The sequence below is a fragment of the Glycine soja genome, chromosome 8 (genome assembly GCF_004193775.1).
Source record: "Glycine soja cultivar W05 chromosome 8, ASM419377v2, whole genome shotgun sequence".
NCBI lineage: Eukaryota > Viridiplantae > Streptophyta > Magnoliopsida > Fabales > Fabaceae > Glycine > Glycine soja.
This window is the reverse complement of record NC_041009.1, coordinates 1,057,075-1,076,816: the sequence shown is the minus strand read 5'-3', so window position 1 is coordinate 1,076,816 and position 19,742 is coordinate 1,057,075. Positions and strand designations below refer to the sequence as shown.

Below are 19,742 nucleotides of genomic sequence, written 5' to 3'. Positions count from 1 at the left end.
CTCCAACAACAACAAACCCTAATTAAGATCTTATAATCCCAACGTATTGTATTGTAGTATGCTTTAACCATGAGCACTCCCTCCTCAGTCCTCCCTTTTATGCTAGCTTCATACTCAATTACATTATTATTTTAATGACGAAATATTTCATTTGATGTAGACTGAAACTAAATTAAAATATGATGTGGAATCTGCATGTATTAGTATCTTCTTGCTCATGTCTATTCATATATATATAATTCTTTTACATTAACGTGAAAAATAATTAATTAACCAAGTCTTAAAAATAAGACTAATGATATTCTTCCACTTCATTTTTGTTAAAAGAAGAGAGATAAAACAAACGTACAGAGGGATATTTGACTTTGGTTTAACCTTTTGCCATATAGAATACGCAGGTGCATACGCCACAAGAAAATGAAACCAAAAGGTTATTAATTTAACCGGGTGGACACTTCTACTCGCAAATATCATTTTTTATGTATGCAATGCAAACTTCCAAGGATATTAATTATAGGTGTGCCATATGTTTGCAAGACTTACGAATGATTGGCTTGAAAATTTATCTTTTATTTTTATTTTTAACTATAGAAATATCACCTTATTCTTATTTTTATTTTTTTATTTTCAGTAATTTATAAATGAAATAGTGGAAATAATAAAAAAAAATTTCATTATTTCTTGTATGATTTTTTATAATAAAAAATCAAATGAAGTGACCATTTTACCATTAAATCAAATTCTATGACTTTTTGTTAGTTGATGAATCTACGAATATTCATTAAATCAATTTAATAATTAAATACCAAAAGTAATAAGAAATCTCACAGTATAAGTTGAAAAGCAAACTTAATATCTTAAAAAAAGTCATTTGTTAAGATGTGCTAGTTTAGATGTAATTAATTTTATTTTTTTTTCTTTTGATTAAATCAAAATATTTTTTTTCCAAAAATGTTTTGTATTCTTAATTATCTTATAAACATTAAAATTACTTACAATGATACAAAGATTATGATGGGCAAAACATTTTAGTTAAATTTTAACTTTTTTTATTAGTTAAAAAAATTATTTGATTATTTAATAAATAAGTTTTTTTAGTAATTTCTCGGTAGCTTCTAACATTTTTTTGAAATACTACTTAAAATAGTATTTTTATAAATACTAATTTTTAACTTTTTATATTTTCTTCTTTTTATCCTTAATATATTTTTTAAATTTTTTTTATCATTTTTAAATAAATCATAATTTTATTATTTTTCAATCATTTTATACTTTTTAACTATTTTAATAACTAATTTTATCAAATACTTATAATTTAATGCTTACTTCCAATTAACTTTACTACTAGTTAATTTTTCTGCTTACTTATAATTTAATAAGTTAATTTGTCAGTTTTCAATTAACTTTACTACTAGTTTTGTTAAACTCCAAACACCAATGTATTATTAGTGGAACTAATAATAACTATTACTCCTATGTTTGGATACAAGGCAAGAATATAAGGAGAGAAAAAGTTTTTTAGAATTTAATCAATTGCTCTTATTTAATCTTAAAATATTATGTGCTATTTTAATCCATGTCTAAACAAAGGGGAAATGTTGGTCGATCATGACGTTTCGTTCACTAGATGATAGATTAATTTCACAAAAGAACGAAAAGAGCAAACGAAAAGATATTAGAAAAAACAATTTAAAGCGTCTAAGTAAACGCGAGCTGCTTTATAATTGCCTCGTTAACACTGACCGGTGTATGACACTAAATCACTAATTAGTAGTTTTATGGTTTAAAAAAAATAACACGAGTCAAATTCTTTCTTTGACGTTTAAGAAAACACCTGATAGCATATAGCTCCAGAACGTTTTGCATCATACCCAAATTAATTACTAATTTTACCATTAATTAATTCAAAATTCATGATTCACACGTAATGAAAATTAAAAAAATGACAATTAAGGATATCAAAATCAAGAGAGACAGAGTGAGCGATTTTGTTGTTCGGGCTGTACCTTCCCACGACTTTATACTCACATTGTTCGTATATGGAAGTTAAAAAACAAATACTCCCAAATGTCTTTAAGATACTAATTAAACAAAATAAAATATTTTTTCTAAAAATATTATTAATTTATTTTCATTATGATATTTAACATAACATTTTTAAAATACCTATAATCAAATAATAATAATAACAATAATAAAACAATGTTGCTAACAAATATTCTTGTGTTCTAAACATAACGATTAAATGGTTAATAAAAAACCTACTGAAAAATACATTAAAGGTGGATTAAAAATCATTGCAAGAGTAAGTAGACAATATTTCTTTATAAAAAAATTAGTTTTATTTTTTAATTATTGCTTTAATGACATTTTGCTATTATTCTTTTATTCGTATTTGTATTTTATTCAGGATAGATCCTAACATTTTATGAGCTTGGATGAAACAATAGTTAAGGTTCTCTTGTATATAAATATTCTATAATATAAATTTCATAAAAAAATAGATACTTAATATTATTGAAAATGATATTTTTTGTTGTGTTAATCCTCTGATTGATTCAGTAAGAAAAAGAAATTCTGACTAATCCAAAGTTCAATCGTGAAATAAGTAAAGTTGAATAAAAAAATATTTTTGCAAATGATTAAATTTGGATAGTATAAAAAAATATAGCACATTTTTTGTCAATTTTTTTTAGGTTTAAATATAGTTTTTGTCCTTTTAATTTAATAGTTTTTTTATTTTTCATTCTTAAAACAAAATCACTTTAATTTCTATAAATTATGTTTGTTTTATTCTTCGTCTTTAGAATGTTGAAGATAACACTTTGTTATTGTTCAAGACGGCTATCTAAATTACTTTAAAGATAAAAAAATAAAACAAAACACATTTTGTAAAAATTAAAACGGAAAAAAATTTATAAGGACAAAAATAAAAAACATTAAATTACAAGAAAAAAAAAGTATTTAAGCTTTTTTTTATGATATTCTTCATCATCATCTAAACATTTTTTCTACTAATAAGATTATTGTTTATCACCAGTAAAACAAATGAAAAACATAAATTATCTTAAAAAGCAATTTCTTTTGAAACTGAAAATAATTAAAATTAAATTAATAATTATAAAATTTTATTATCAATAAAAAATTTCTTAAAATATGATTCATATATTAAATATTTAAAACTAAGTTATTTATATATTTTTACATATAAAAAAAATTATCCCTACGTTATTTTTCCGGGCAGTATCACGTTATTTAAGACGTACTTTGTTTCAAATTATTGACCTCAGTTGGATTTTTTTAAGGTGCCATTATTTTTCTTAAAACACTCCTTTAGATGAGTCATGTTTTTGAATAATGAAAGAAGCTTTCTTTAAACAAGTCACATTTCAGCAATTTTATCTTTTAAGTATATTAAGGGATATACCTCAAATGATTAAATATGATAATAAATTATTGAAAAACTTTCAATACTTATCTTTCATTCTTATTATGAATAAAAAAAAAAGTTCTATGTATAAGTTTTAACGCTTGACACTTCATACCACATAATCTCTAACTAGTTAGATGCCAAAATTTGGCTTATATATTTGGCTTGTAACATTTAATTATATTAATCTAACTTTGATAATTATTACATAATTTTTATAACTTGATATAAAATGTGATTTTTATTGATCAAATTGTCGAATTATATTTACATATTACTAAGATCATTTGTGTCAAATTTTATCAAAATTAAACAACAACAAATAAATAATCAAATAATTTATATATTAGTATATTTTGAAATATTTATATTACGTCGATTTTAATTTATATGAATAAAGTAATAAATTATTTTTTTATTAATATGAAATTTTATATAATCTGTATGAAAGAAACAATCTAACAATAATTTCTACGAAAATATTATTGAGTTGAAAACTATAAAATAATATAATAATTATCAAAACTATATTAATGTAGTTTAATCTCTTCTCTCTAATATCATATTTATTTAGTCTAACTACTTGAAAGTTATGAAGTCATTTATATTTTTTTTGGAATTTTAAGATATTAGAGATCCCATGAATTAACAAATTAATAAGAGACTTAAGCTCAATGCCCATCACTTTTTATATTTAGATATTGGAATTTTGTGGATGTCTTAAACTTAAATTTGAGTGTAATAAAAAAAAAGATTATTCACTCACAGTATAAATTTTTCTACATAATTATCAAATTACAACTTATTAATTATATATGATAAATTTATTAACTTTTAAAATAATCATTTAAAATAATTCAAATAATAATTTATAAATTTGAGGGGATGTGTGTTCACCAACAATAAATTACGTTATCTTATTCATAAAAAAATGTCAACCTCTGTATCGCTAAAAGCCTAAAACATGAATACTATATTTTTTATCGAATAAAAAAATACAAACTCAAATAAAAGCTTTTTGCGATAATTTTATATTAAAAAAGTTTTTATGATTAAAGATTCCTCTAAAATTATTTAAATTAATTTATAGATATTAGTATATAAGCACTTATTTAAGCAATACATATTGTAAAACTAAAATTTGTCTAAATTGACTTTGAGTTAGATAATGGTAGTAAGACAGATCACGAACATTCTTTTTATTTTTTTACGTATGAATTGGGATTTTTTTTTTTGAAAGAAAGGAATTGGGATTTTATTCAGCGAAAAATAGAGCAAGGAGCATCCTCAATTATAATTAGATCCAATTGATAAGGGACCTCTTCAACCCAGTATTTTTCAGTAACATATAAAACTAAACTAGCAAGGGCAGGAATATTCTTATTAGATATATGGAAATGAATCTTTGTAATTTGTATGCATATGATAAGTCAATTGTAAGTATTGTGTTTATCTCTCTATTAATTTTATATTTTACATATTTGGTATTTTGACTTTGAATAGGGTAATTTTGGTTCTTCTAATTTTTTTAAGTAAACCAAGTCTATTTATTTTAAAATTAAACCAATTTAATTTTTCTGTGAATTTTATTTTATTGAAAACTTTATTTGATAGGAGAGAAATAAAATAATACAAAAAGAAATTAGAAAATAAGATTATTTTTAAGTTGTTCAATAAAAAAGAAAATGAAAGAAAATTTTTATTTTTTTCATTTTACTTAACCGTGTAAAAAAATTAAATAATATATATATATAAGGATAATTTAATAATTTAATCAAAAAAAGCAATTTGCTCTCTCTTTCTATCCAGAATGGATGAAATAAAAACAATGAGCACATAAATATTTATAATAAAAAAAGATAAGTAAGAGTTATTTAATAATTAATTACACAAAACTCAAAAGCAACATTTTCTCTGTTTCGTCCAGAATGGACAAAATAGTAAAATTTAATGTATTTTTTAATGAATTTTAAGAGGAGAAATAATTAAAATAATTTAATTGATTCAATTTGCAAAAAATTTATTTTAAAAATAAAGAGCTATAAAATTTTAAATAGAAAAAAAAATTACTAACAATATTTAATTAATTAAAGGATATATTTGAGTAAGTAATCATTTTTGTCTTTAAAAATATATAATATTAACAGATTTATTCAAAAAAGATGAAAAAATAAAATTTAATCATGAAAGGATAAAAAATGAGACAAATATGTCTCACCTTAATGTTAGAAAACTTGCCTATATGATAAGTAAGATAAAAATGTCATGAATTTAATGCTCATATGAACATAAGAATTAACTAAAGTCACTTAGAGATGCATTTCTAATTTAACAACTTATTAACATTTTAGTACTTCAATTATACAATTTACTCACAAATATATCTATGAAATATATAAATCTAACTAGCTAGCATCATTAACTATGATACATGTATCAATAACACATTATATTTAGAAGTTTATGATTTTGTTATTACAAATATTTATTACAATTATAGTTATACTTATAATGTGAACTTATCATAAATAAATCAAGACTCAAGAGGAGAAGGTAAGATAAGAGTAAATTTTTAAATAAAAAATTAGTTTATAAAATCTTAAGAGTGCGTTTATAAAATTTGAATTTATTATAATTTAGAATTCATTGTTTGAATACTTTTTATGAAGAATTTAAAATTTTGAAATTTTAAAACAAAATTTTAAATAACTAAAAATCTGGAATTTCAATTTTCTTTTAGAAGGTGAGAAATTTGAAATTTTCAAGAGGAGTATAACTAGCACACCAATCATATATTTTCTTTTTTTCATCCTCATAATTTTAATTTTTTTTATCCAAACACAAAAATTTGAAAATAAAAGAATTTCATTTAAAGTATTTGAAATTCTTAATTTAAAATTTTTCAAAATTTTAAATTTTTGTAAATGAATTGTGTAAGTATAAAAGATGTATAGAAACAGAACTAAAATATATTTATAGCTTTCCGGTAATTACCACCTATATTATAATAGAAATTGACAAATTATACTTTCAAATCAATCTAATATTTTCATCTTTGATGAATTTGTTAGCGCACAAGTTTATAGGGAGAAAAATGACTGTTTTTACCTTGGATTAAAGTTGAAGAACTGGGGTGAGGGTTCATTTCCCCGACCAGAACTGCTTCAGGTTGCCAGCCTGCATTTTCAATTCAACTAGTAAGTTTCGGATTCTCTTCAAAATCAATACCACATATATAACACTTGTATTTGACTTCGGATTCTCTTTTCGTTTCACCTGCGGACAACCTTCTGTCAGTTTTTTTTTTTTATCAGCAAATGTTAGATATTAGATTTTTGTTAACCGATGATTGGAACCCTCGACCTCACTCCCTTCGCCACCAAGTCAACCTTATAAGACTTTACTAACGTGGAATACTCCCCTTGTCAAACATTCAACGTTGTACCAATGTTTTTCATTCATGTTTCTAGGAATTTACCCCACACTTTATTTACCCCCCACACTCTTTTATGCAATTTTAAATTTGAGATCATAAGAGAATTAATTGGTACTGTGGGTAGGTAATCTCTATTTTATTTTCGTACAAATTCAGATTATGGAACTAACTTACCTTTATGCCTTTGGCTTTGTTGTTGTTGTATATTGCTTGGTAATCATGGGACACAATACTAAAATTGTTTGATAGCGTGTTTTTTGTTTAATAGTTAGCTCAATTTCATAGTGAAAGGAGAAAATTGGTGGATTGGCATTAAACATTGTTTCTGTTGGAAAGACAAATACGCACTGATCTGTCTTCATTCACTTCTGAGACCAATTACTTAGATGGAAGAAGAGAGCCAAATAACAAAAGGAAAATATGCTGCTGATATTTCTTCCATAAAAGAAGCACATGCCAGAATCAAATCATTGGTTCATAAAACTCCACTTCTGTCCTCCAGCTCTCTGACTGCTGTCAGGAAGGCAGCTCTACTTCAAATGTGAATGTTTACAAAAGGGGTGAGAAGTGGATATTTTATGAATTGTACAAAATTTAGATGCTATTTTTCATCTCTTATTTTTTGGTGTACTTTAAATTCCATCACACTTTTGCAAAAAACAAAGAAGAAAAGATGATGACACACTTCCTTGTGCATCCTATGGCCATCAGTGGAGCTTTTAAATTTAGGGGAGCCTGCAATGCTGTGTTCTCTCTCAATGATGAAGATGCTTCTAAAGGGGTTGTAACACACAGCAGGTTTGCTATGTGCAGTAATTCTTGATTTTTTTTAATCAGATTCTGTAAAGCTCTTCTAATTGTTTTCTAAAAAATCAGTGGAAACCATGCTGCAGCATTGGCTTTGGCTGCAAAACTACAGGGGATCCCTTCGTATATTGTTATCCCAAAAAATGTGCCAACTTGCAAAATTGAAAATGTAAAGTGGTATGGTGGTCAGTTTGTCTGGTCTGAAGCCTCTGTTCAATCAAGGGAAGAAGTTGCCAACAAAGTGTGGCCAGAAACCGGTGCTATCTTTATACATCCATATAATGATGGACGCAAATTAAGGTACAATGTCGAATGTTGATTATTGTTTGATTTGTTTCTGGCTAAAATGCCCTTCAACTCTTTTTGGTGATAGTCTTCGGGTAGACTCATCGTTTTCATGACAATTTACCAAATAGATCATGTAGTGTGTAAGATAGCATTTGGCCATGTTTTTTCCAGTTCTTAAAAGTAGAAGCTCCTCCAATTGGCATCTCTATGGAAGCTTTGTTTTTTTGGCTTTTCTTTCAAATTTAGAATCTCTTCAATTATGTTTAGCCTAGTTTATTCTTTTAAGGAAAAAGCTCATAAAAGCGGGACCAATTGCTCCCCAAATGCTGCTTTAAGCTTTATTTATTTATTTTTACATGCATTGTTATAATCATCGACACTCTTTAGTCTTTCTTTCTAAGTTTTGAATTGATTGCTGAGCTATAAAGATCTGACATTGTGTCACTGTTTTATTCAACATAAAAAACTTGACATATTGTATAGGCTTTGCTATAGGAATTGCTGACTTGCACACCATCGTGCTTTAAACATGTTGCATTGTTCTTGCAGTGGCCAGGGTACCATATCCTTAGAGATTCTGGAACAAGCACCACAAATAGATATGCTAGTGGTACTCATAAGTGGTTTGTTCACTTTTTTTTTCGGACAAGTTGTCAACCAAAATGTTGTAAAAATTGCATAAATTTCAACATCTGCTTCTTGATTTTCCAACAAATGAAACTGCAGGTGGTGGTTTGATATCAGGAATAGCATTGGCTGCCAAGTCCATTAACCCAGCTATTCGTATTTTTGCCGCTGAACCTAAAGGTGCTGATGATGCAGCACAATCTAAAGCAGCTGGGAGGATAATACGATTGCCTGAGACCAATACTATAGCTGATGGGCTTCGAGTATTTCTTGGAGATTTGACATGGTAAAAAAGTCTCTAGTGATTAAGATAGTGAACTGAAAATAAAGTTTTGGGGTCCTTTTTTGTTCTCTGGCTTTTTTTACCCTACTGTCTATTATTATTTAATGGAGGGGTTTAGTTTTTAACATTCCTCTTCTCATGCTGTTTTTTTATTATTCTGTTGATTTGTCATGTTATGATGGAACAGGCCTGTTGTACAAGATCTTGTTGAGGACATTATAACTGTTGAAGACGGTGAAATAATAAAAGCCATGAAACTGTTTTTTGAAATTCTTAAGGTTGTTGTAGAACCAAGTGGAGCAATTGGCCTTGCTGCTTTTCTATCCGATACTTTCCAGAAAAATCCTGCTTGGAAGGATTGTAACCATATAGGAATTGTAATTTCAGGAGGCAATGTTGATCTGGCCTTGCTTTGGGATTCTTTGAACAAAGGAAAGTGACTTATTTTTTTATTTTGCTTATGTGAACCTTCATTGTTTTATAGACGAGTGTAAATGATCCAATATGTATGGACAAGTCTATTCCATTGCTTCTAGTTAACTTGTTGGGTTGAACATTCATTCTTATTTAAACAGTTGTTTTCTTCTTGTTTTAAAGAGAGAAAAAAGGTACTCTCTAATAGTTCCTTTAAAATGAAATATCAAGAAAGAAATTTAGTCAATTAATTTAAATTCTGTCACAAATGATAAAAAAGGGCTAAGATTTGATTTCATCCATTATTCAAGTAACAATGCTACTTCTACCCAGCTAACCCAAGCATTTTTGCTCTAATTTATGTAGACATATAAATATAAACCCTCTTAATTTCATACAACTTAATTAATTCTTTAACTGAATTATAAGAGAATAAGGTTAAAAAGGACAAAGAAATAGGGGTGGGTAAACGGGCCCAGGTCCATAGACTGGCCCGCGGGGTCCGCGGTCTGCGCGGGTTACGAACCAATTTTTTTAAATGATCTATGATTAGGTCATATTTTTGGGTCCGTCCCGCTTAACTCGCGGACTTTGCGGGTTTGACCCATGGGGTTTGTGGGTTGCCCGCAGCTCGCATTAAATTTGATTTGTGTAACCCTGACCTAATTATATTAGGTTTGATTTTCTTTTTTTCACTTTAAACTTCTTTTAAATTAACAGATAAGAAATATATTAGATAAGAAAAAGATTTAAAGATAAAAGTAAAAGATTTAAATTAAAAGATGATAAACATAAAAAAGATAAGATAACAAAAATAAAAGATTAAGATAAAAAAAGATAAGTGATAACATACTAAAAATCTTCATTTTCATATCTTTAAGGCATAAATAATAAAAATATCAATTCTTATCATTTAAGCTAAAAATAATTGTTAAATAAATATTTTTAAAGATATTTCAATATATTTTTATTATAAAAAATAACTTACATCATATTTAGCAGTGATCATTGTAGCAGACTAAGAATACTTTTTTCCTCACGATTTTTTTCCATCACACGCGCACAAGTCATACGACTTTTTTCTTCCTTACAAGGAAAACAAAACGCAACTCACATGAAGAAGACTCAAGCTACTTCAAATATGGAATCATTTGTTGTTGGAGATGTTTAAATTTCATATTTTAGATTTGTTGCTTGGATTTTTTTTTGTTAAGACATTATTTATTTTATTGATGTAATTGACTAATTATTGAGACTTTATTTACATCTGTATTGAACTTAATTTAATTATATTGTATTTTTATTAAAATTAAAATTCTTTTAAAACTAGGCCCGCGGACCGGCCCGTTTGACCCGCGAGATTTGCAGGGCGGGGACAGACCAATTTATTTGGTCCGTGTAAGAAGCGGGACGAACTGGCCGGTCCGCTGCCAATGCGGACTTACGCGGACGGGCCTTACGTGGGACGGGCCGGCCCGTTTACCCACCCCTACAAAGAAATCCATAGATCAGTATGACATATCACACACTCTATTTATTATTACTAGATAATCCTAGTAGGGCCTAAAAATAAAGAAACAACAACCAAACAGATTGCAAACAGTGTTTTTTTTAGTCCAAAAAAGAATAGTTCTATAAAAAGTACTATTATATTGTTAGAACTTGTGTTTAATTTCCCGTTTGCGCTTAACAAAAATTTGAAACAAATATATTGATTGATGTATGTATAGATAGCTAGATAAAAGAAGAAAGAAATTAACGCGAAAGGCATAAAATAAATTTGTGGATACATGGACAAGGAAGCAAAACAGATTGCAACGGAACCATCCATTAATTACTCCCCTAAGTTCGATCTAATCTCCATATGCTATCTTAGTCTTCTCAAATTAAGTTCCACCTCTCGTTGTCCAGAAAACAAGGATCTTTAATCGTTATTTTCTCTCCATAGTTGTCATTGAGTCTATTGTTCTCATTTTTCCAATCTCTATTGCTCCCTTCGCTTTCCCTTCATTCACATTTCGCAGGGCGCTTCTTTCTCATTGCTGGCAAAATGGTATGCATCCTCTTTCTCTATTTTGCATACTTGTTCCTGTTTTCTTGAAGACATATATATATCACCCTCTTATTACTTTTCCACTTTGGATGCAACATCTATTAAGGAATACCATTAGCATTGTTTATGTGTAACATGCATATTCATAAATTTTTTATGGTTTTAGATGTATGAAGATTAAATTCAAGCTTCTGAGATCTTAAAATTCTATCAAATTACGAGATGATTGTTACATACCCTATAATTGTTATCAAAAGATGATAGCAAATCATTTTCCTTCCTAACTTTCATCTATGAAATTTATGTTCTAGTGGTTGCATGTGGCTCTTCAAATTCTATATGTTCTTCTAGCATTTAACTGAATATAACATTAAAATTCACTTTTATCCATTTGGAATTACATAGTCCTAGACCACCACTTGTCTATGGTTTCTGCCATGCCAATCTTGGTTCGACATATAACCACAATTTTCAATTTATAGAAAAGAGTTGATAACACTTAATTTCGTGTTACATGTAAATTGGCTGGACTGCGATAGTCTTAAATTCGTGACATGAAATTTTGGGGCAGGCAAATGTAGCGTCCGGAATGGCTGTGCACGATGATTGCAAACTGAGGTTTCAAGAGCTTAAATCAAAGAGGAGCTACAGGTTCATTGTGTTCAAAATTGAAGAACAGCAAGTGGTGGTTGAGAAATTAGGGGACCCCACGGAAAGTTATGAGGACTTTATGGCCAGTTTTCCAGCTAATGAATGTCGCTATGCAGTCTATGATTTTGATTTCACAACTTCTGAGAACTGCCAAAAGAGCAAGATCTTCTTCGTTGCATGGTACTTAACTTATAGTATATCTACAACTGCATTTGATAAATATTGTTCTGCCCAAACTACTTATTATATGCATATAAAAATCATTATTCTTATTAGGTATATATTACATTATGCACGGTTCATTTTGTGACCTTATAAATTATGCATATTATTGCAAATTAAGACAATTTGAACCAATATTGGTTTAACTGGGTGCAGGTCACCAGATACCTCAAAGGTGAGGATGAAGATGGTGTATGCAAGTTCCAAGGATAGATTCAAGAGGGAATTGGATGGCATTCAAGTGGATATGCAAGCAACTGATCCAAGTGAGATGAGCTTGGACCTTGTGAAAGCGCGAGCCATCTAAGCCTCCTTTTTATTGTTATATAACTCAGCTTTCCTAGCTTCTATGTTATGGATTAATTCAACTATTTGGCAGCCATCTTTCTTTGCGCCAATTGTGGCTTGGATTCAACAACGGCTAATCCAAAATGACATGTATATGCATCATTCTTCCTTGTACTCGATCGATCCTTGTTCAGTTTCCTAGAGATCTTGGATTCATGGCCTGTTTGAAGGGCCATGTGTAGTGGTGGATTCAAGATTAGTACTAGCATTTATTATTATATATAGGTTGGTTCGGTTCTCTACCAAGTTGCCAATCTGACGACTTGGTGTTTCACTTCATGAGGGTGGGATTTGTGCAGTCGTAGTAGCTTCTGAAAGAATGATGACACTGATATATGTCAAATATCTCTTCATTTTTCTATTCTTGCTGAATAATGTCTCATCTTTCTCTTGTTTGCAAGTAGTATGTGGTATACTAGTAGAAATGATGTTGGTAACAACACAAGAGTTATGTATGAAACCGATACAAATCAATAAATATACGATCGGGTTCACAACAAGTGTGTCGTATCATATGACAAAATTAGTTTTATGAGTGCTGAAAACAATTAGAGCTAACTGTAATCATATTATGAAAACGAGACAGATACTAGGAGTACTAGGTAAAGTTTATGTTTAGCATTATTTGTTTTTTGAAGGAATGTTTAGCATTATTATTGATATACCTTTGTTTTTTCTTTCAATTTTCAAACAACATCCTAGTGAACTAACAACTTAGTTGCAACTTGCAACCCAGATAAACTATAGAGAAGATCTTTTTTTAATTTATATATATATATATATATATATAACATAGACAATTAAATAAATGGTTGACATGCGTATGAAAAAGATGTTTTGAACACAATTAACCCACTTAAAGAAACGTACGCACACAATTTACTCGTAGATTCTTAAAGAAAGTTAAAACATAAAGGAATCCATTTGTTCTTTCTAAAAAAAATTACCAGACGCCAAACTCTACTAACTCTTCACTCTTTTTTTTTTCTTTTGACAGTAGAGACTCTTCACTCTTGGAAGACATTCAATAAAATTCAAAGATTTAAAATATTCTTTTCCTGTATATACGGCTAAAGATATACTAATTCTCAATCAATAATAAGAGAATAATTCAATAGTTCCTTCCGAGGGATAGAATTTTTTTTATTTTTTCTTGCAAATATAGGAAAGACAAGATACATCTATGATCTTTTGATCTTTTATTTTTTATTTTTTATTTTTTAAAAAAGCACTCCAACACTAAGTCCCATGCAAGGAAATCACAATTTTACTTATTATTTTCTTCTTGAGGTTGAATATAATATATTTGCAACCAAGGAATAAAAAGTTAAAATTAAAAAATTATAACAAAATACATTATCATCTTATTAAGAATATTATATATAATTAATTTATTGATTTTTATAATATATTTTTAAATTATAAACATTTTAAGTGTATAGAAAATAAACTTTAAAATCGTAATATTAAAAAAAATATAAAAATGATTTAATAGTAATAAGTAATAACTTTATAAATAAAATATTTAATAAAAAAAGCAGTGCACTGTGCACCATTCCTCCGTTCTTTTCTAGCCTTCTAGGGTTTAGCGATCTAAACACACTAACCCTCTTCTGTTGTGTTGTGCACGCCTCTCTCTCTCTCTCTCTCTGCATAGCATGGAGGAAACTCCGTCTTCAGTTCCAGCGACGGCATCATGCTGGAGCAACGTGGTCAAGAAGCAGCCACCACCTCCACCGCAGCAGCACACCGAGCGAGTGTTGGTGGAAACCAGCGATTCCCCCAATGCCATCTCCGTAGCCGTCGTGGACGCCAACGCAGTCATCGAATCCGGCGAAAAGCTCCACGGCCTCGCCGACAAGTTCATCTCCATCCCCGAAGTCATGGAGGAAATCCGCGACCCCGTTTCCCGCCACAAACTCTCTTTCCTCCCCTTCACCATCCAAACCATGGAACCCTCCTCCGAATCCATCAACAAAGGTATCCCCAATTTTCCCTAACCCTAAAATTCAATAGCCCGTTGTTTGTAGCTTCAATTTATGTATCGGACAGTTTTAATTCTAACTTAAAACATTTTTTTTTTGTAGTTGTTAAATTTGCTAGGGCTACCGGTGACCTACAAACTCTTTCTGATGTTGATATCAAGCTCATAGCTTTGACTTATACTTTGGAGGGTCAAATTCATGGGACAAAACATATCAGGGATGCCCCTCCTCCTGTGCAAATGGTCAATGTGAAGAGGTTGCCTGAGAAGGACTTGCCTGGATGGGGTTCTAACGTGCCCAATTTGGATGAGTGGGAGGCGTTGGAACATGCCGAGGACGCGTCCAATTCCAATTCCAGGATCCTTCCTTTGCAGGACCTTAGCTTGAACATTGTTTCTCAAGATGAGCATTCTGTGGATGGTTCCGTGGAGCCTGTGAGTGAAGCTGATTTGGGGATTCAGGAGGGTGGTCAGAATGGTTTGACGAAGCCAAGGAGATATCTGCCTAAGAAAAAAGAGATAAAGATTGAGGGGAAGACGATGGTGGCTGATGGAATTGATGCGTCGCAGGGAGGGGTTGATGACAATGCTGGTGATTGGATGCCGGCTGTCAGTCGGAGTACTCATAGGAGATATCTAAGAAGGAAAGCTAGACGCGAGTATCACGAGTCGTTGTCAAGTAATCAAGATCAGCAAGAGTTGGAAGCAAATGTTGTTGATGGTAGTGTTGGTGAAGATGCTAGTGCTTTAAATCCGCCTGTTCATCAGAGGGATGAAGAACAACATATTGAAAATGCTGTGTTGGAGGATGGTAAGGTGGTTAAAGAGAACAAAGACAATGAAAGTATCTATGAAATTATGCAGCAAATGAGGCTGGAAGAAGGCTCACTTGAAGTTCTTGATGAGGAAAGTAAACCAAGTTCATTTCCTAAAGAACTCCAGTCAGACAATGCTGGATTGGTGGAAACCGCATCTGATGGCAATGCAACTGTGGTCAATAAACCATGTGACAGTGGGACAGATACAATTGATGGCCAATCAAATCAATTGGAGATTGCTAGCCAGACAAGTGAGGTTGCTGATTTTTCATGTGCAGATGATGATGATAGTGACCAAAGTTGGGTGGTTAGGTCTTTGTCTGAATCAAGTGTAGCCTGTATAACTGGTGACTTTGCAATGCAAAATGTTCTTCTACAAATGGGTTTACGCTTGCTGGCACCTGGAGGAACACAGATACACCAGCTGCACAGGTGATTTTCAATAGCTTTTTCAATATTCGCTGTTATTACAAATTACCTATCTTTGCTTTGTGAAGAAATTCTTTTAAATGCATGTGGAAATTAAAGCCTAGATGTATTATTTAACATTTTGTTATTTTATAATTATGTAATGACATCTGCCTATTGATTCTAATCTCTAAGATACCATTCTATGCAGCATGATATAAAAAATGCATTATTTGTGCTTTTCTTTTAATCATTTGCATTCCAGATGGATACTCAAGTGTCATGCCTGTTACACTGTTACTGGCGAGATTGGGAGGATTTTCTGTCCCAAATGTGGAAATGGTGGCACCTTAAGGAAGGTAGCTGTCACTGTTAATGAAAATGGAATAGTATTAGCTGCCCGTCGACCACGAGTTACATTACGTGGCACAAAGGTGAGTATATTATATATATCAGTTCATTTTTCTCATTCCTTTTTGCTATAAAAGGTGTGTGGCAAACACTGTGATGTACTAGCTTAAAGTCATTTGGTTTTGTTTTTTAAATTATTGAATCCTTAACTTGATTCATGCGTTACATGAGTAATAAATAATAGGTTTGGAATCGGAATATGATGCATGTGTTATCTTTCCTGGAGATTTATAAGACTTGGTGTAAATTTTTATTCCACAAATTCTGATTGATACATGACTCAATGTACAGTTTTCATTGCCTTTACCCCAAGGTGGGAGGGATGCAGTCTCAAAGAACCTCATTCTCCGTGAAGATCAACTTCCTCATAGGGTACTTTATCCTAAAACGAAGAAAGCCAACAAGCAGGTTGTGTGTGTATGTCTGTATTTAAACTACTGATAATAGCCAACTGATCCATATCCCTTGGGAATATGGTGTTCTTTCATTTTTCTCACAAGTCAATTTATTTAGTTTCATTCTCTAACCCGAGCATACTTAATTAACACTTTGTAGGATGATGACTTCTTTACACCAGACAGTGTCTTCAGCCACCACACAGATAAGAAAGCTCCTTTCCAGCCTCCTGTAAGGAAAGCAATGGCAGTTTTCGGTGGGAGGAGAAATCCAAATGACAATCACTACTCACGCTCTAAGCATAAGTAGATTTTGACTGGCTTCTATTGCCCCCCCCCCCCCAATTTTGTTTTCTTATTGCTTGACTTTGAAGTTACCTGGAAATTTGTTTTAGTTATGACAAACATGATTTAAAAAGCGCGTCTCGTTAATCTACGAATTAGTTGATGAAAGAGTGAAAGAATTAATTTCATGAGATTGGGTTTCCGTTTGTGGCACAAAAGCAATTTTGGTACTTAGCTGATTTTAGTGGTAGGACATTAGACGACGGTATCAGGGCGAGTGTCCATCTTATGAAACGGAAGGATGGGTATCAAATTCTCTGTTCATTTTTTACTTATGTTTTTCATACTTCAAATATAGTTTGTTTTTATATTATTATCTAACATTACTTTTTTTAATAAATAAAGTACCTGAAAAATTTTTAGTTTTATTTTATTATTTATTGTTAATTGTTTTTCGATAAGAGATGACGTGACAATAATTCAACATGATAATGTGATATTTTGTCTAGTATATCTTTGTTTAACAGATAGGAAGTTAAATCTTAACATATCTTTAAGTAGTTTTCATTCTTTGACAAAATAATTTTTTTGGTAGTAATTTGAAAATAGTTTATTTTTTAAGTATGAAAAATTTAATTAAGCTAATTTGAAAGATGAGTTTTTGCTTAATAGATGATACGGAGTTTTATCAAAATAATTTAATTTTAGATGAAATAATAAATTTTACTATTTTATTAAAAATAAAAATGATAATCATAAATTTAAGTTATGTTTTAAAACCAAATCTTATAAGTTAATAAGAAAAAAATTGTTTCTCAAATTTATTTGATCAAATATTTGTAAATTTATCAAAAAAATTAAAAATTAATTAAAATAATTTGATAAATATATATAATTTATTTTTATATAGATTTAAGAAACTTTATCGTATTTATTTTTTAAGATAATTCATCGTTCAAAATACGGAAAACATTGAATTAATATGATATTTTTTATTGGTGGAAATAAAAAAATACTATTTGAAATTTACAATAGCTCATCTAACAATTTATGATGTTTAATCAACTGAATTACATTAATACGATCGTATTAAATATGAAATTAAAGAGTTAAAATTATACATTTAATATTTGGACAAAGTTAAATAAAAACCAACGAGATCAAATGGTGAGATTAGATATATAGTTTGGGTCCAGAGAACAATGAATAATGAATGAAAAATGAAGGAAGACATAACATGTTACATGTATACATTGATTATAGACAGAAAAACACTAATTATATATGATTTAAATATGTTTTTCATACCTGAAAAATAAGTTATTTTCAAATTATCTTTTTTTTTTGTCAAATACATACCAGAAAAAAACTTAGTTTCATTTTACTATTTCTTGTTAATCGTTGTTTCCCATTAAGTGATGATGTACAGACAAGACGTCATGTCATTACGTCCAATCACTACTACCTACCACGTTATTGAAAGTTATGACATGACAATGAGATGTCCATGACAAAACGTAATGACACGACACTCTATGTCACATCATCACACTTAACGGAAAGCGACTGATGACACATAGTAAAATGAAACCAATTTTTTTCCCGTATATTCTAAATATGAAAAACTTAATTAAACCTATATTTTTTTAGTGTTTCACTTCCAATAGAATACATCGCATTTGTCCATTAGAAATTAAATAATGCTATATTTTCTTACAAAATATTTTTAAAAAGAAAATTTTAAATGAAAAAGTAAGTTTATTTATTTAATCTTTAGAATTTTAGCATACAAAATGTAGATAGATTTAAAATTATTTAGAGTTCAAGGAGATGTATACATCTTGAAGAAACTATCGAGTTAAATTATACTTGTGAATTAATTAAATATTTATGAGATATTAATAAATAATATTTTTCTTAAAATAATTAATATTAATTTTAAAAATAATAAAGATTGATTAAGTACTTATAAATTAAAAAAAAAGGTATCCAAATTGTGTTTTGATTTATATCATAGAATATAAGTTTGATTTAAAATTAATGTTATTTTAACATGAAAAGTTTACCGTAAAAAGAAAACATGAAAAGTTCATTTAAATCAAATATTCATAATATAACCATGCATAACACCACAAAAAACACACTAGTTATTTCTATTTTCGTATCCATGAACCAAACAGAGACTTGGACGGCTTCTTGCGTGGGATACCTTAAATGGGTATGCACGGTGCGAACACCAGTTTCTGAATGGACTTTATGGTGCGTGTGTAAATTTTACCGTTAGATCTTGAGATATGTGGAATTTCCGTAGAATTGTCCACACTAGATTTTTTCTCTTTTTTCTTTTCGATTTACCCATTTCTTCTTTTCTTCTCCCTCTCTGTCTCCACCACCCTTCATCTTCCTCAAAAGAGACCCACACCCACACCAGCAAAGCTTTGTGCGCGACCCAACATCATCATCAAAATGGGAAACCAGATCTAACCATGCCATGGACAGAATGAAGTTTTATTTCAAAGAATAAAAACACAAGCTCCAGGTTACAGATCTGAGAAGAAACGTAATCGCTACCAGGTCTAATTTCAAATTTGAGATGTCTCCACTCAACCACCATGCAGCCAAGAATCGCAAATTATTATTACGATGTGAATTATTTCTCTTAATTTAGGCAATGGTCCTATTCAAAGAAACAAACGTACGATGGATCTAGACATTCAAATTTAAGTGCCACAGTGTACGATGTGTATGTCTGTCTCTAACACAATACTTGCGTCAACCGCAAGATCTTGATCGGGAAAATTCTTCAGAGATCTCCAACAACCCATTTTTTTTATTTAGGTAAAGAATTACTAGTTTTTCTTTTTTTTGGAGGGGGAAGGTAT

The 19,742-nt window shown here is 29.8% G+C and overlaps 2 protein-coding genes and 1 pseudogene across 2 annotated transcripts; all 3 read left to right on the top strand.

Annotated features, from left to right (window-relative positions):
• The first annotated feature begins 6,489 nt into the window (after window positions 1-6,489).
• On the top strand, window positions 6,490-9,443 carry LOC114423779 (annotated as a pseudogene).
• A 1,729-nt stretch (window positions 9,444-11,172) lies between these two features.
• On the top strand, window positions 11,173-12,902 carry LOC114421157 (actin-depolymerizing factor 7-like). Its single transcript, XM_028386969.1, has 3 exons — window positions 11,173-11,338; window positions 11,910-12,169; window positions 12,368-12,902. The coding sequence occupies exons 1-3, from the start codon at window positions 11,336-11,338 to the stop codon at window positions 12,516-12,518; spliced, it is 414 nt and encodes a 137-aa protein (XP_028242770.1). The 5' UTR covers window positions 11,173-11,335; the 3' UTR covers window positions 12,519-12,902.
• Window positions 12,903-14,122: 1,220 nt separating this feature from the next.
• Window positions 14,123-17,078, top strand: LOC114421002 (20S-pre-rRNA D-site endonuclease nob1-like). The gene is made up of 5 exons (XM_028386742.1): window positions 14,123-14,539; window positions 14,647-15,793; window positions 16,035-16,203; window positions 16,472-16,588; window positions 16,736-17,078. The coding sequence occupies exons 1-5, from the start codon at window positions 14,218-14,220 to the stop codon at window positions 16,883-16,885; spliced, it is 1,905 nt and encodes a 634-aa protein (XP_028242543.1). The 5' UTR covers window positions 14,123-14,217; the 3' UTR covers window positions 16,886-17,078.
• The last annotated feature ends 2,664 nt before the right edge of the window (window positions 17,079-19,742 follow it).

What these genes read in the sequence shown, in the direction of transcription:
- LOC114421157 (XM_028386969.1), top strand. An exon ending in AAGATCTTCTTCGTTGCATG is followed by an intron (nt 12,170 to 12,367) that starts GTACTTAACTTA and finishes AACTGGGTGCAG; the next exon opens with GTCACCAGATACCTCAAAGG.
- LOC114421002 (XM_028386742.1), top strand. Translation starts at nt 14,218, where the DNA reads ATGGAGGAAACTCCGTCTTCAGTTCCAGCGACGGCATCATGCTGGAGC. An exon ending in CAGATACACCAGCTGCACAG is followed by an intron (nt 15,794 to 16,034) that starts GTGATTTTCAAT and finishes TTTGCATTCCAG; the next exon opens with ATGGATACTCAAGTGTCATG. An exon ending in TTACATTACGTGGCACAAAG is followed by an intron (nt 16,204 to 16,471) that starts GTGAGTATATTA and finishes CTCAATGTACAG; the next exon opens with TTTTCATTGCCTTTACCCCA.